The sequence below is a fragment of the Nesoenas mayeri genome (genome assembly GCF_963082525.1).
Source record: "Nesoenas mayeri genome assembly, chromosome: 17".
Taxonomy (NCBI): domain Eukaryota; kingdom Metazoa; phylum Chordata; class Aves; order Columbiformes; family Columbidae; genus Nesoenas; species Nesoenas mayeri.
Window position 1 is genome coordinate 4,447,999 of NC_137565.1, and position 14,112 is coordinate 4,462,110.

General features: G+C 47.1%; 1 protein-coding gene across 1 annotated transcript; it reads left to right on the forward strand.

Moving 5' to 3' along the window:
* The first annotated feature begins 89 nt into the window (after positions 1–89).
* On the forward strand, positions 90–12,824 carry LOC308046945 (histone-lysine N-methyltransferase SETD1B-like). The gene is made up of 7 exons (XM_080355069.1): positions 90–728; positions 1,046–1,200; positions 1,626–1,724; positions 2,225–2,495; positions 5,639–5,751; positions 8,330–9,505; positions 11,931–12,824. Exons 1-7 carry the CDS (start codon positions 656–658, stop codon positions 12,018–12,020), a joined length of 1,977 nt encoding a protein of 658 aa, XP_080211195.1. The 5' UTR covers positions 90–655; the 3' UTR covers positions 12,021–12,824.
* The last annotated feature ends 1,288 nt before the right edge of the window (positions 12,825–14,112 follow it).

The window sequence follows — 14,112 nt, forward strand, 5'->3', positions numbered from 1 at the left end:
TTGGCTGTCGCCGGACCCGGACCTTTAATAAGCAAAATTGCTCCCCGTTTTAGTCCCCCCCCCCCTCCTTGGTTGTGTGTTGCTGAACGGCGACATCCCCCCTGCCGCCGCCACTACCGCCCCCCCCGCGACGCAGCAGGGCAGCGGGCTCCGCGCTCCGCCCGGTCCCCGGGTTCACCGAACTCTTCCCCTTAAAAAAAAAAAAATCCAACTTGTCCCACCTATAGGTCCATCTTGTTTAGAAACAGTTTACGTTAAGGTAAATGCAGCGGGCAGATTCCACTCGCCCCCCCGCACGCCGTTAAGCCCGGGGCGGGGAGGGGAAAAAAAAAAACCCAGCCCGGCAGGCCGGTGTCGGCCCATGCGGCGGCGCTCGGCGGCGGGGCGGCGGCGGGCGGCCGCGGGCCGGGGGCTGCGCGGCGCGGCCGCCGTGAATGTGCAGGCGGCGGAGGGCGGTTAGGCGTTCGCGGCGCTCGCAGCGCTCGCAGCGGTGTATTGTGGGAGGCCGCCGCCGCCAGCAGCGAGCACACACAATATGTGGTGGCTCGCAAAAACGGGAGGCAGGAGCCTGGCGGCCAGCCCGCGCCGGTAACCGGCCCCATGTGAGACGGGAGCTCGCCTTTCGCCGCCCGGAGACGATCGGCCGCCGAGCGCGATGTCTTTCCGAGAGATCAAGGCGGGGGAAAAAGCCAAGCACCCTGAAGATCATGTCAAAAAGCAGAGTTCAAGTGAGATTGGGGCTTTTTTTTCTCTCCTTTCCTTTTTCCTCCTCCTCCTCTCCTCCTCCCTCTCTGCTTCTTGTCTGGCTGGGGTGGAGGGGGGACCCGGCTGGCAATTCCCCCATTTTAGGGCTCGTTTCGCGGTGGATTTCCTCCCTGCCTGGGTGTGTAGAGCAGGCGGCTCGTTTAAAAAAAAAAAACAACAAAAACCGAAGAGGTCTTTGTTGAATATTTTTTTTAACTTTATGGTTTTCTGTGTCTTTTTTTTTTTTTCTTTTTTCCCCTTCCCCCTTCCTCTCTCTCTCCCCCCCCCCCGCTCCGTCCAGGTTGGATCAACGGAATGGAGAACAGCACGCAAGCCAGCACTTCTGTCGAGAAAAGAAATCACCATTGGAGAAGTTACAAGTTGATTATTGACCCGGCTCTGAAAAAAGGACAGCACAAACTCTACCGTTACGATGGGCAACATTTCAGCATGCCTGTGAGTGGGGGGGTCGCGGGTTTCCCCCATTGTGTTGTGCCCCCCCCCCCCCCGCCTCCCTCTTACCGGCGTTTTGGGGGCTGGGAGTCCCTTTGGGTCGTGGTCACCATAGCGCGTGTGTGTGGGAGGGGGGTCTGGGGGACACACACACAAAGTTGCCGCCACCTGACACACTGTATTCAACTGTCAGGAGCCCGAGAAGGAGCCCAAACCTGCGGCTTTATTTCTGTGTTTCCAATCTGTGTGCATTTCCCAGCAGTATTGCAATTTGACACGTGTGTGTATGTGTGTGTGTGTGCGCTTTCCCCTTCCCTTGAGACAACCTGTGCTTCCTTGGGGTTTATTTTTTCTTTTATTTGTGTCTTAAATTTCAAGCCCTGTTATTGCTGGTTTTGTGCTTTTTCTCCTCCTCCTCCTCCTCCCAGAACTCGGGAATCGCTCCTGTGGATTGTGTCAGGGATCCCAGAATAGGGCGAATATGGACCAAAACTAAGGAGTTGGAGCTGTCTGTCCCCAAATTCAAGGTATCGCCTCGACTTTTGGGTTTAGCTCTGTATTCCTGTTTATCCGGGAGTGAAGCTTCAGTTCCGAATAGTTTAATGGGCCGTTTAAACGACAGTCATATTCCTATTAACATTATTATTTGGCAAACTGTTAAATGATAATCCTCTTCTATAAAGATAACGAGAAATCAATGCATCTTTCTTAACGAGATCGCTTGAAGGTTTTGGAGCTGTGTCTTGGGGGCTTCTCGGGTGGGAGGTGGCGGGGGGGGCTCTCTGCTGACAGAACTGCTCAAAATACATGTTTGTAGCCCAGAAGGGAGCCGGTTTCAATGAATGGCTGCGGCGGCAGAGGCTGCTCAGCTCCGGGGTTCATCCCAGAGCCTTGGAGGCAGTTTTCTTTCCCCAAAGTTTGCAGGATGCTTTAACCCTCTCCCTCCCATGCCATCCTTATGCCCTTCCCCATGCCTGTTAACAATGACAGTTATTTTTATTGCCCCCCACCTTGTGCCCGTTTACAGATTGATGAATTTTACGTGGGGCCAGTGCCTCCCAAGCAGGTCACGTTTGCCAAGCTGAACGACAACATCCGTGAAAACTTTTTGACCGACATGTGCAAGAAATACGGCGAAGTGGAAGAGGTGGAGATTCTCTACAACCCCAAGAACAAGAAGCACCTGGGCATTGCCAAAGTGATCTTTGCCACAGTCAAGGGTGCCCGGGAGGCCGTCCAGCACCTTCACAACACCTCCGTCATGGGCAACATCATCCACGTGGAGCTGGATACAAAAGGTGAGGGGGCACATTTTGGCCTCGTGCGTTTGTAGTTTGCAGTGCCCCTGCCTGTCCCTCTCCTGAGACGAGAGCCTGTTGCAGAACGCAAGGGCCCAGCGATTAAAAATATGAAGGGAGTGCTCCTGTGCCCCTGCGAGCGGGTCTGGTTTCTGGGGCCTTTGCAAGTCACGTGGAGCTAAATGTGTTGTCTGTTGCTAGGAGACAGCCCTGTAATTTGCAAAATGCTGCCATCCTGCCGGTCCCGTGCTCTCTGCCCTCCGAGCCCTCCTGTGCTCCCCATCTCCATGTCCCACTCTGGCCCCACTCGGCCACCTCCAGGGCTGCTGGACCCACCTGGCTTTTGCAAACTTGGGATTTTTGGGCAAACCTTGGGGATTCCTGGCTCCCAGACATGCATGTTCTGGCAGCGAGGCTGGGTGCTGTCCTCTGCGTGCCTGGCGTTTCATCGATATTTAGCAGCAAACTGGAGGTTGGCAGCAAAAGAGTGCCCGGGCAGCCCTGGCTGGTGTGTATGCGAGTGTGTAAGTGTGAGACTGGCTCTTAAAGCGACAGGAGCCCCAAGTCCTGGGGGTAACCGACTCTCAGCCCCAGACCTGAGCCCTGGGGAACCCAATAAAGTTTTTGGAAGTGTGAAAGCATTGCATTTCACCTCTTTGTCTTTTCTCTTTCCTCCAAGCATACTAGTGAAAGGCTTTGCTAAAATTTCCCCAAATTTTGGAAAATATATAGAACTGAGGAGGTGTGGATCAATTGCTGCTTGTACCTCTTCATTGCAAACATGGCATTTCCAGTTTCAGACTGATTTATTGCATTGTTTCTTGGGAAGAGAGCATGGTTAACACCATTTGCTTAAAAGTGCTGTTTTGTGCTGTATTAAAAGGTTTCAACAGTTAGTGCACAACCTATACAGCAGTTGGTGTTCCACACGTGGTAAGAGGCTATAGTAGGACATTCCTTGACGTTGCTCAACACTGTTAGAAGAAAAATGACTGTAGTAGTGTAATATTTTCTATTGTGAGCTAAACTTGACCTTACCTATGTATGCTTTGAAATTCTGATATCATTAACTGTTAGGGACAGGCTCCTTCCTCTGCTTACTTTGAAATTTGAAGGTAAAAATTACACTTAAGAACAAATTAACCATTTGTATATTTAATAATGACGAGCTACAGCAGGCTCGTAAGTGGTGGATGTCTTAATGAGAGGCACTTTGAACAAACTGATTGTGTGACTGTCCTTATTCTCCTCCGTTTATAAACTACTCTGCGAGTCTTGAACAGACAGCTGTTGAGGAAAGTTAGCTGCGCATCAGGGAAATGAGGGGGTTTTATGCTTCTGTTTCCTGGGAGAAAATGTTGAAGTCTTAGTTTCAAATTGCATTTTTGTTTCGTTTGCCAGCTGTATGCGTCCAATCTATTTTTTTTCCAGAGCTGCATCTCTTTTGTTGTAAAGGAGTAAGACTGTCAGTGTGCTATAATCTGTCAGAATGGAATACAAATGTTATTCCTAAAATAGCGTTAGCAGGTTAGGACATTCTTAAAATATATATTTACGGTTTTCAGTGTTTCTTTCTAGTATTCAGCTTTTCAAGAGAATGAAAGGTTGGTTAACTTGATTTTCATAGTCTAGCAAAATAAATATTAGGAACCAAAGTGTCATTTTATCTGTCTGGCCAGAGCACAGGCCTGGGAATCTGGAACTAAGAAATCCTGTCTCCTCATCTAAGACAGGCTAGTTTAAAGCACCTTCTCTGCCTCAGTTTATCCATCTACAGAATGGACACACTTAACAATTATCTGTCCTTAGAGAAATAGCCAGGAATCATTCACATTCATGAACCTCTTTGAAAATGTAATTGTAACTTTTACTGCATTATATTCTGGATCCAGGAAGAATTATGAAACTTTCTAACAATTACTTTGTATTTATTTAAAGACAAGTTTTAAGGTAAGCTTGACACTTCTGTATCAACAGCATTGTAGTCTTACGGGGGAATGGGGTGTGTTAATATTTCAAGTATAATATTTCAAGCATCTCTTCAAGCCCTTGTCTTGAAGAGATCTATTTTGTCGTGACTTCAGTTGAACTAGAACAGTTTACATAGTCAAGGATGTGACTCAAGACTTTGTGAAATGAGATTTGATAAGCAAATAACCTCATCTGCAGCATTTATTCAAGATAAATGAGCCTTTTCCCATATGCAGAGTTGTGCTAAGGGGGGTCTTTGCTTTCAGACTGCACTGAGTGATTCACAGGGTTTGGGGTTTGATCCTGTGGGACTTCCTTGGGGGAGTTCTTGCCTGAATTCATTTTCTGGGCTCAGGTGCCGTGTCTGTCCATTTTTCTGTGGATTCTTTATCTTTCAGAGCAAAATTCAGGTAGTTTGAGGGTCTGATTGTATGGCCTTTGAAGCTCATGACAGATTTCTTACAGACTGTGAAATAAGTAGGATTGGGTTTTTGTAGTAACGAAAAATCCAATATATAAGGAACTGGGTCTTTGTAGAATTTAGGAATGAAAAGGCAAAGGCTCAGTAGCAATATATGGGATGGTTTGCTTCTCGGGCTTTTATTCTTCAAAGGGAGCCACTGAGCACACCTTAAACTAGGCGGAGGGGGGAAAAAAAGGTTAGTTGGGGTCTTTTTGGAAAAGTAGTGTTAATGGTTTTGTGCTTGGCATTCCCATGCATTGTGTTTGCATTAACAACAGCCCATTTCTACTAGCAAGGTGTGTTGGGAGAGCTTGCTGAAGTGGCTCTGGGTGTTGGCAGAGGCTTGTCCCTTGGGTGAGAGTTTCACTTCTCAAATCTGCAAGCGATTCGCTTGGCACTTTGGAGAGGAGGGAAACTACTGCTCTCCAGAAAGCATGATAAAGAGCAGAGCTGCCAAGCAGGCTGAGAGGAGGAACAGCGATTCAGAAACCTCCTTGTCTTGGCTGGAGAAGGGAGCGTCTGACTTCATTTGCCCAGCAGATTATTTTAAAATGATCCCTACAAGCCTCAGAGGTGATACCTGTCCCTCTGTTGCGTGGATGCGGTGGGCTGGGAGTGGAAGCAGGGCCGTGCAGGTGACAAGAATATGTATTTTTACATAAGCTGTGTTCTTTCTGTTTAATCAACTCTTCCATTGTGGTCCGTGCAGGTGAAACCCGCATGCGATTCTATGAACTGCTCGTTAATGGTCTTTACACTCCTCAGACCCTTCCCGTGGGCACCGAACAGGATGTGTCGCCAACTGTGAATGAAACTCTCCAGGTATGTTTGCTTGGCTTTTTTTTAAGAATAACTTTCTAGAAATTTCCAAACAAATGCATCATTAACATTAGTGTTTTAACACTTTTAACGTAGCTCCTTTTTTTTTTTGTCCTGCCATAGTTTCAATTCATGTTACTAATTCACATTTAAATATAACTTGCTCATAATTGCCATAGCAAATGTTAACTCTCTGTGAATGCAGTACATATGCCTAATCTGTATGCTGGTGGTAAGTGCTTTTTGTCTTTCTGAGTGAAAAATACCTACAGAACCGACACCATGTGCCCTATTAACATTAGAAATTCCTGCAGTTAAGAGGACTGGATCAGATCTGTCCCTGAGATGAGATTATTCCCTTGAAGTCATGGGGAATGATTTACAACGGTACATTTGGCCTGGTGTCTGCAGTAGGTAATCCTTAGCGTGTATGTTTTTCAGACTTGCTTAGAGGCTAAAAGAGGAGAGGTGTCAAATCTTGAATAGTGGCATCAATTTTTCAGAATCATAATTAGTCACTGGAATCAGTCGTTAATAAGAGCAGTGGACAGGATTCCTGAGGGCTTCCAGGGGTCCTTTGGTATTTAAGGTACAATTCTCTAAATGGCTTCTTACAGTTACCTGCTCCTCTGTGAACCCCACTGGGATGGGGGACGAGGGGGAAGCAAATCCTGTTTGTGTGAAGTCGTCAGCCCCCCTGGCTTGTCTAAAAGTAATTTGGCTCCCGATTGTGGCTTAGGACCCTGCTTTAAGACATCACACTTGAAAGAGATTGGGCAGAGATTTTATTTTTTTCTTCTCTGCACTCTTATAACTTCTTAAAATGCCGTAATATCATTAGTTCCGTGATCAGATGTTTTCAGGACAGGTAAGAGCTGTACTTTGAATGTGGAAAATCCCACTGATCTGAAAAAAATGCAATTCTTCTCCCACCAACCACCCCAATAGCAACAAGGCAAAACCCCAGCATCCTCTTCACAAAACCATAAAAAGGCTGATTCTTCTTTACATCCCAGCAAGATGTGTTTAAAGGCAGGAGGGTGTCAAAGAATGATTTTGCTGGGAATCTGCTATGAACTGGCTTTTCATTTCTGCTGGTTACAGCACATCTCAAAAAAAAAGAACAGATTTGTTCTTATTCCTTTTTCAGGGTTAACAACAAAACACTTAATTGATGGTATCCCCCAAAGTAGTCCCTGCTGTAATTATCTTTAAGGTTGTTTCTCTAGATATCGTGTTCACATATTATATTATTATCCTGATTTTTTTTTTCTCAATTACCACCAAAATTATTGCTTTGTGGGTAACTTTAGCTGTTTGCATCATGTTCTTGTCTCTAGAATCTGCTAACAAGATTGTTTGTTGTTGTAGTTTAGTAAAATACTGACATTTGCTTTCCCCCCCCATGCAGAACAGCAGGGACCTGACAGTTCCTCCAGCCACATCCCAGCCTCCAGGCCATATGCAAACTCCACTTAAAAAGAACCTGCATCACACCTACACCAAAGGTGCAGAGATGTGGATTTTAGCAGGAAGCACATGGCTGGTTCCTGACCCTTTCTGTGGGTTTTAGAGCAGTTGAGGGAGAAACTTCCCCGATGTCCATGTGCTCGTGGTCTCTAGGGGTCACACCAAGAGCAAGTCCACGCTGTTGGGTGGGTGGGATGCGTGCGAGTGTAGCAGGCAGGTGAGAGCTCAGCTGGGTTTTGATGGTGCTGGCATGTTACAAACAGGTTGTTTTCAGGGTCTCTTTACCTACCCGTGTTTGGGAGAGCAGCAGCCAGCCTGTAGTCTCACCAGTTAGCTGTCCCGGTTGCTTTTGGGGAGCTGGAGCTCAATCCTGCCTCTCTTGCTGCCATGAGGATTCTCAATGAGCTCTTGCTTTGCATTACAAAAACGGATTGTGGTGCTGGTGATGAGCGTGGCCCCATCCTGACTCTGCAGAGCCCAGGTGGGAGCAGGGCTGCTCCTAGAGACACCCTCAATAACTTTTTGTGCCTTTTATACCTATAGCCTTCTCCCTTGTTACGGACAAACTTTTGCTAGAGAGGTTGGTGGGTCAGCTCCCTCCAACACAAATCCACATTCAAGTGTGGGTGTGATACACAGGTTTGATTGCAGGTTGGCAGTTTGCTGATTGGTATGTTTTGCTTTGTTCACAAAATAAGTTAAATTGATCATTTAATATCTCAGAATTATTTTCATTTTGTTCTTTATTTGCAGTTTAGATGAGCCTAACATAGTTGATAGAAATTTAAATTCTTTTAGCTAAAAGTGATGTGCAAGTCTCCTGTTCACCTGGTGCTCCTGGTGTAGCTTATAAGAAATACTCATGTATCTGCTTTCTTCCTCCTTCTCTTATAGACAAGTTACTCTTTGCTTGCTTTTTTCTTTTTAAATCAAAGGGAACTGTTCATAATGGATAATAGTTTGTGTTTTCAGGGATGCTGTAACCAATTTTTTTGCCATGGAAGTCAATGCAAACTCCTGGATACTCAACTCTTCTGAAAACCAAATTTATTACACAAATATATTTCAAAAATTATGTATTTAGGTGCTTTTCTCTTTTCTGTTTGTATAGTTGACGGATTCCCTGAAGCGCCTGAAAGACATTAACCTTTCTTCTGCGGGATCGACTGTTACCCCAAACAGTAGCACGCCGTTTTCCCATGACACAGCCTATTCCAGCTGTCGGCAAGATACCCCCAACTCGTACAGCCAATTTACCCCGCAGTCCCAAGGAACGCCTCACACGCCACGCTTAGGGACGCCGTTTTCCCAGGATTCCACCTATTCTAGTCGTCAGACAACACCCGTGTACCATTTTGGGCAAGACAGCGTGTACAAAGCCAGGAGACACGAAACAAAATTTACAGATGCCTACAACCGCCGTCCGGGACATCACTATGTTCATAACTCGGCAGGTGTTTACCGAGGGCCAGAGCATCAGTTTAGTACGTACAAATCCCATCAGCAGGAGCCAGTTCAGTTCTCTCACACTCCTCCCCTGAGCCACTCTAGTTCTTCGAGCTACAAATCTGCCTTCTCTCCCTACCAAGCACCAGCTGTGTTTCCCCAATCCGATGAGCAGCAGTTTCCCCAAACTTCCAGGGAACCAGAGTACCGAAGACCTGCGCCACCTCCCGCTGAGATGGTTGTGGAAAGCAGCGCTGCCACGAACGTCGATTTTGTCCCGGTGAAGGAGAAACAGGAGGAGCCTCCGCCCTTGCCCGATTCGAACTCTGTTCCTGAACCGAGCGCAGCGTCCTTCTCTCAGACTCCAGAGAGGAGCGAGACCCCTGGCACCCCCACCATGGAGTCAGAAATGCAGCATAACAGTTTAGACTCAAGGATTGAGATGCTCTTAAAAGAGCAGAGAACAAAGTTACCCTTTCTTAACGAGCATGACTCGGATAACGAAATCCGAATGGAAGGTAGCCCTATTTCCTCTTCTTCTTCCCAGCTCTCTCCCATCCCAATGTACGGTTCGAACTCTCAGCCTGGTTACAGAGCTCAGACACCTTCCTCGCGTCCTTCCAGCACCGGCTTGGAGGACATTAGCCCGACGCCGTTACCTGACTCTGACGATGACGAGCCCGTCCCTGGGACGGCTTCTCTGAGTCAGAATTCACGGGGGACGTCGGAGGCCAGCATGATTCCCATTGATCAGCTGAGCAGGACCTCCAAAATTGAGACCTCGGAGGCTAAAGAAATGGTGCCTGGTGACCAGACTCCAACATCAGAAAAAATGGACGAGGTAAGTGAGCTGGAACTGAATTATGAAGCTCCACGTGTATCCCCAGTCGCTCTTTAGTGTTGTTGGAGTGCAGGGTGTCTGGTGGCTTTGTCTTTTACTGAAGGCAGCTGGAAATGGGTTAGATGTGACACAAAGTGATGGTCTTAATCAACTTGCCTGTCTCCAGCTTTCCTTGTTTATAATAGCAGCCTGCTGCAATTTATAGCTTCAGGAGAGCTCAAGGACTGCACAAGCCACGGAAGTTTGGCCACTGCTCATGGTGTGTGAATGTCCTGAGTGTCGACAGACACTTAAGTCTCTAGAGGAGTTAATCGAGCACTTTCTGCCATTGCTTTGGTCCCTGAACGTGGGTGTGTATGTGTGCACACACTTGCTTAACGGGGCTTTCATGTTACGCCGGAGTATTGAATGTATACTTTGTTTGATAGCTCTCCAGCTATTTATGCCATCTGGTTTGAACGGGAGACAGTTGCTGGGTTTTAATAGTCACTTTGCTCAGTTGAAAGGGGGAGGTAGTTGGCTGGTGCTCCACTGAGTCTTCCAGCACCAGAGCAGAGTTTGCTGCCTCTGCTGGGGCAGTTGTGGCTTGAAGGGACGGCGAGAGCTTAACGCCATGGAATGGTGCCAGCAGACACAGAAATTACGTTATGTGGTGTGTCTGTTTGGGAGGTCTGTTGCAACAAATGTGAGTATTGCTGCAGTGAACGTGTCAGTCCTATTCTGCTGTGTCAAGGAACGGTCAAAATACAGAGGGCTGGTCTTGTGTAAATGTCCCGAGTGTGTTAGATCGATTGAATTTATTCTTGGAAGTTTGCTGGGGTTAAGCTGGTAGAACGGATTTCCCTCTGGTAGTTCACAGTTGTGAGGTTTTCACCCCAGAAGCGGCTGCATTTCAGGAGGGGGAGCTGCTCCTGGAGGAATAGGCTTTGCAGAGTGCTCAACTAGAGGAAAAGCAAAAGCACTGCAGCAATAACACAGTGCAGGTCTCAGTGCTAAATAGAAAAAAAAAACGTAACTGTACTGGATATTTTATTGTTTTACATGCCTTTCCAAACCTGCTTGTCCTTGCAGTTGCCAGTTTAGCCTTTGAAACAATTCAGCTGCCTGAAGTCTCATTCATCATCTGACCTGGCCCAGGCTCCCCTTTTGGGAGGCAAGTCCCTGGCCGGTGGGACCTGATGATGTATTAATTAGGAATGGAGTTCTGATTCCTTGTGCTCGGTCTGGCAGGCTTAAGAGGGGATACTATTAGTTTGTCTGAAAAAAATGAGGAAGGCATTGCTTATCTCCGTGCCGTTCTGGGCTTGTATCTGCTGTCCTCAACTCTCATGCCAGTGGGTTGCAGCCAATTCTGAGCGTGTTTAGGAAGATGGACAAGTACCAGCGTGGTATGTGGGGTCAGGCACTTTCTGTAGCTGAGATCAGTGCTGGGGAACTGGCTGGAATGTTGGATTTGTGGGTTGTGATGTGGGGCAGCAGCGTGCTGACATTGAAACCCATGTTAAGTCTTTGTCTTCTCTTAATGAGATACTGGTGTCAGAAGTTTGTGTAGATGGTTCTGTGATAGAAAATGACACAAATGCCTTCATCCTCTGCAGAAATCAGAAGGGTGATAGCAGGGTCTCCATGTGAGACATTGTTGCCTGAATTGTCTCCTCTCCTCTCCTCCCCAAAAGTTTGATGTTTGTTGTTGGAGCTGTTTATTCAACCCTTCTCTTGGTTACAAATTACACTAAGCTATTCTGGCACGTTTGAGAAGTTGCCTGTGCCTTTCATGGCTCCTTCCGATGCACAAAAAACGATCTCCATGTGTTTTTGCTTCCTTCCCCCATCCTTCTCCTCCCTCAGTTTTTTGCTTTAGAAAAAGGCTCTCCTGGCTTCCCTCTCTGCTGAAGGAGCAGAGCTGAAGTGACTTAACGTAGGCTGAAATTCGAGCTGCAGCTTTCCAACCGAGTTAGAGAGGGGCATTGAGTCTGTCTGAGGGCTGGAAAGCTGAACGTCTGGCTTCAGCCTATTGTGATACCACTATTCAACTCTCAGTCCTTCAGAGACTCCTCCAGCAAAACAGAGGGAAGGCAGCCCCAAATATTTCTTGCGACTGTGTGGTGTGGGGAGCAGAGCAGAGATTATATGTTAGCATAGAGAGGGCTCATTAAGTATCATAAGGAAGCAATAAAGGGCAGAGAGTTTGAACTTGTTATTTACTTCATATTTGGCTCTTCAAGGATCGCAGCAGCCCCAGGCCTGTTCTCTTTGGGCGAGTGCTCTAGCTGGGAAAATCTCAGCGTTCATAAGGATGCCAGCAAAGTTGCAGGGAAGTTTTTCCTGAGACGATAGGTGCTTTTCAAGGACCTACTCCTGTTTCCCATCAAAACAAGCACGAATTTTATCAGTGATTACTAATACGGTAACATTTGTTCTATAGGTGAAGCACTGTCAAATCGTCAGGCAAGTTAACCACCCCAGACTTGCTGTAAGTAAAGGAGGTACAGCCAAGCCCCAGCAATTGCTCTGATTTATCATGCAAGACCCCGGAATTTGATTTCAAGATCTGGTATGATGCTCCTAAGCCAGAGCTTGGCAGGGAGTTTGGGTGTGGGAGAGGAAGGGCTGTGCATCTGTCTGCAACACCTAACTCCGACTAAGAGCAGTGATTATGGTCTGCAGAGAAAGTCCTGCTAAGCTTAGCCAAGGGACGAGCGCTGAGAGGTGGAACAGAGCGGGATGTGGGCAGTACGAGGTAAGAGGAGAAAAGAGATGCTTTACAAACAGCACAACCTGCCAGCCAGGAAGACAAGGCAGAGAGGGCTTTTTCAAGAAGCTAGAAGATGGCAAGGAAAGAAGACAGCCAACTTTCGTTATTTTAGGAAAATTTTGTGAGCGTAGCAATGTACAGACTTTCCTTCCTATGTTCCTGAGAGATAACAAAGAAAGAATTGTAATAATTGCTTTTTCACAGGATCTGTGCTGTTTCAGAGGTGCAAAAGTTAAGTAAGTACAGTTTGACTTTTTGACATCCCATTTGAGCCAGGTCTTGGTTTTGCTTGGCTTGTTACAGGAAGAGGCGCTGCCTGTGTGTGCTGGGGAGGGTGACAGGATTATAACAAGTCACTTTGCTGCATATTGATGATGCCTTTTGTGTTTCACCTTATGAACATATTAGTTCGTGTGTGTCGCCAATGTGTAATAGGAAGACCATGTGACTGACAATGATATTTTCCCAGATTTGTAAGCACAAAAGTACTTTTTAATTGAGGGATCAAAAGACTCCTGTCTTCCTGGTAATTTAGCTAAGCACCGCGTCACTATGGTGGGAGGTGTGCCTTAAAAATGCCAAAGATAATCAGAAAAATAAAGATCCTGAAACATGAATGAGGTGAGAGCAGTTCTCTTGGTGCTTGCTGTGAATTTTAGCAAATGGTTTGGGGAGCAAACTGTAAGGTGCACAGTGCACAGCAGCCTTAGAGACCCCGAAAGCCACTGCTGTCGCCAGCACCCCTCAGTGCCTCACTCAGCTGTTGTGGATGTTTTAATGCTGTGCCGGATGCCTCACACAGGACAGCACTGACATCCCTGTGGCAAAGCTGTGTGTCTGCACCAGATCCCCTGGCAGTTACCCGGGGAGAATGTCTGAGCTGCGCTTACACATAGATGAGGTGAGTCAGGCTCAGCCCTCCAGTGAGCTCTGCTCAAGTCCCTGAGGTTACATCTGGGCTGAATTTGCACTCTGCATTGAAGCCTCTTTGGGTTCTTGTGTGGTCACAGCTAGAACTGGAAGAAATTTATTTGGAAGTATCACATTGTCCCTCCAGAGCCTTAGCAGGATGCGATGACATTCTCCACAAAACACTGCATCGTGCTTTGTGCTGTTCCACGCTGCTGCACCCCCATCCAGACCGGGCTGTGTTTCAGTAGCTGGTAAATGACTCCTGTTTCCTACAGAGCCAAGTGAAACCTTTAGCTGAGTTTGTCAGGAGTGTCCGTGAGAGAAAACAATGCCCCGGTGCTGTGCAGGCAGCGAGAGGACCTGCAGGGGGTTTCTCTGCCAGCAGCACCTGCAGCGGTTGCCCCAGGAGCAGTCGATGTCCCTTGGAGCTGTGCAGGAGTAAGTTGTTGTTTGTCAGCAGAAGGATGATGTCCCCTGTACCCTGCACCATCCAGGGTCAGAGGCAGCACCGTGTTGCTGGGACATTAACAGTGGGTTAGATGGAGACTCCTAAAGATGAACCCAAACACACTCTACTAAGGGATGTTTCTGGGCTGGAGGTTGCAGAAGTGATTTATTCAAGGTAAATGTACATTAAGGTTGAGAAAGTAGAGTCTTAAGAGCCAGGAAATTTGATACCTTGGTTTCCACAGTAACTGTGCAAGAGCCCTTATGCCTATAAGTAGCTGTTATGTATGTATAATATATATGGGTACACCTGGGAACCAATTTACAGCTGGAGTGGGACTCATCATTTCTGGAGGGAGATGGGGGGAGTAGATGTGTGGAATGGTTGCTCTGAATGTATTTTTTTAATTGAAAGGAGAAAAAGCTGAGAGCTGTGATTTATGCCGAGTCTCGTAAACACTTTTTCAAATTTTCCTGCCTCCTGAGCTCTTAC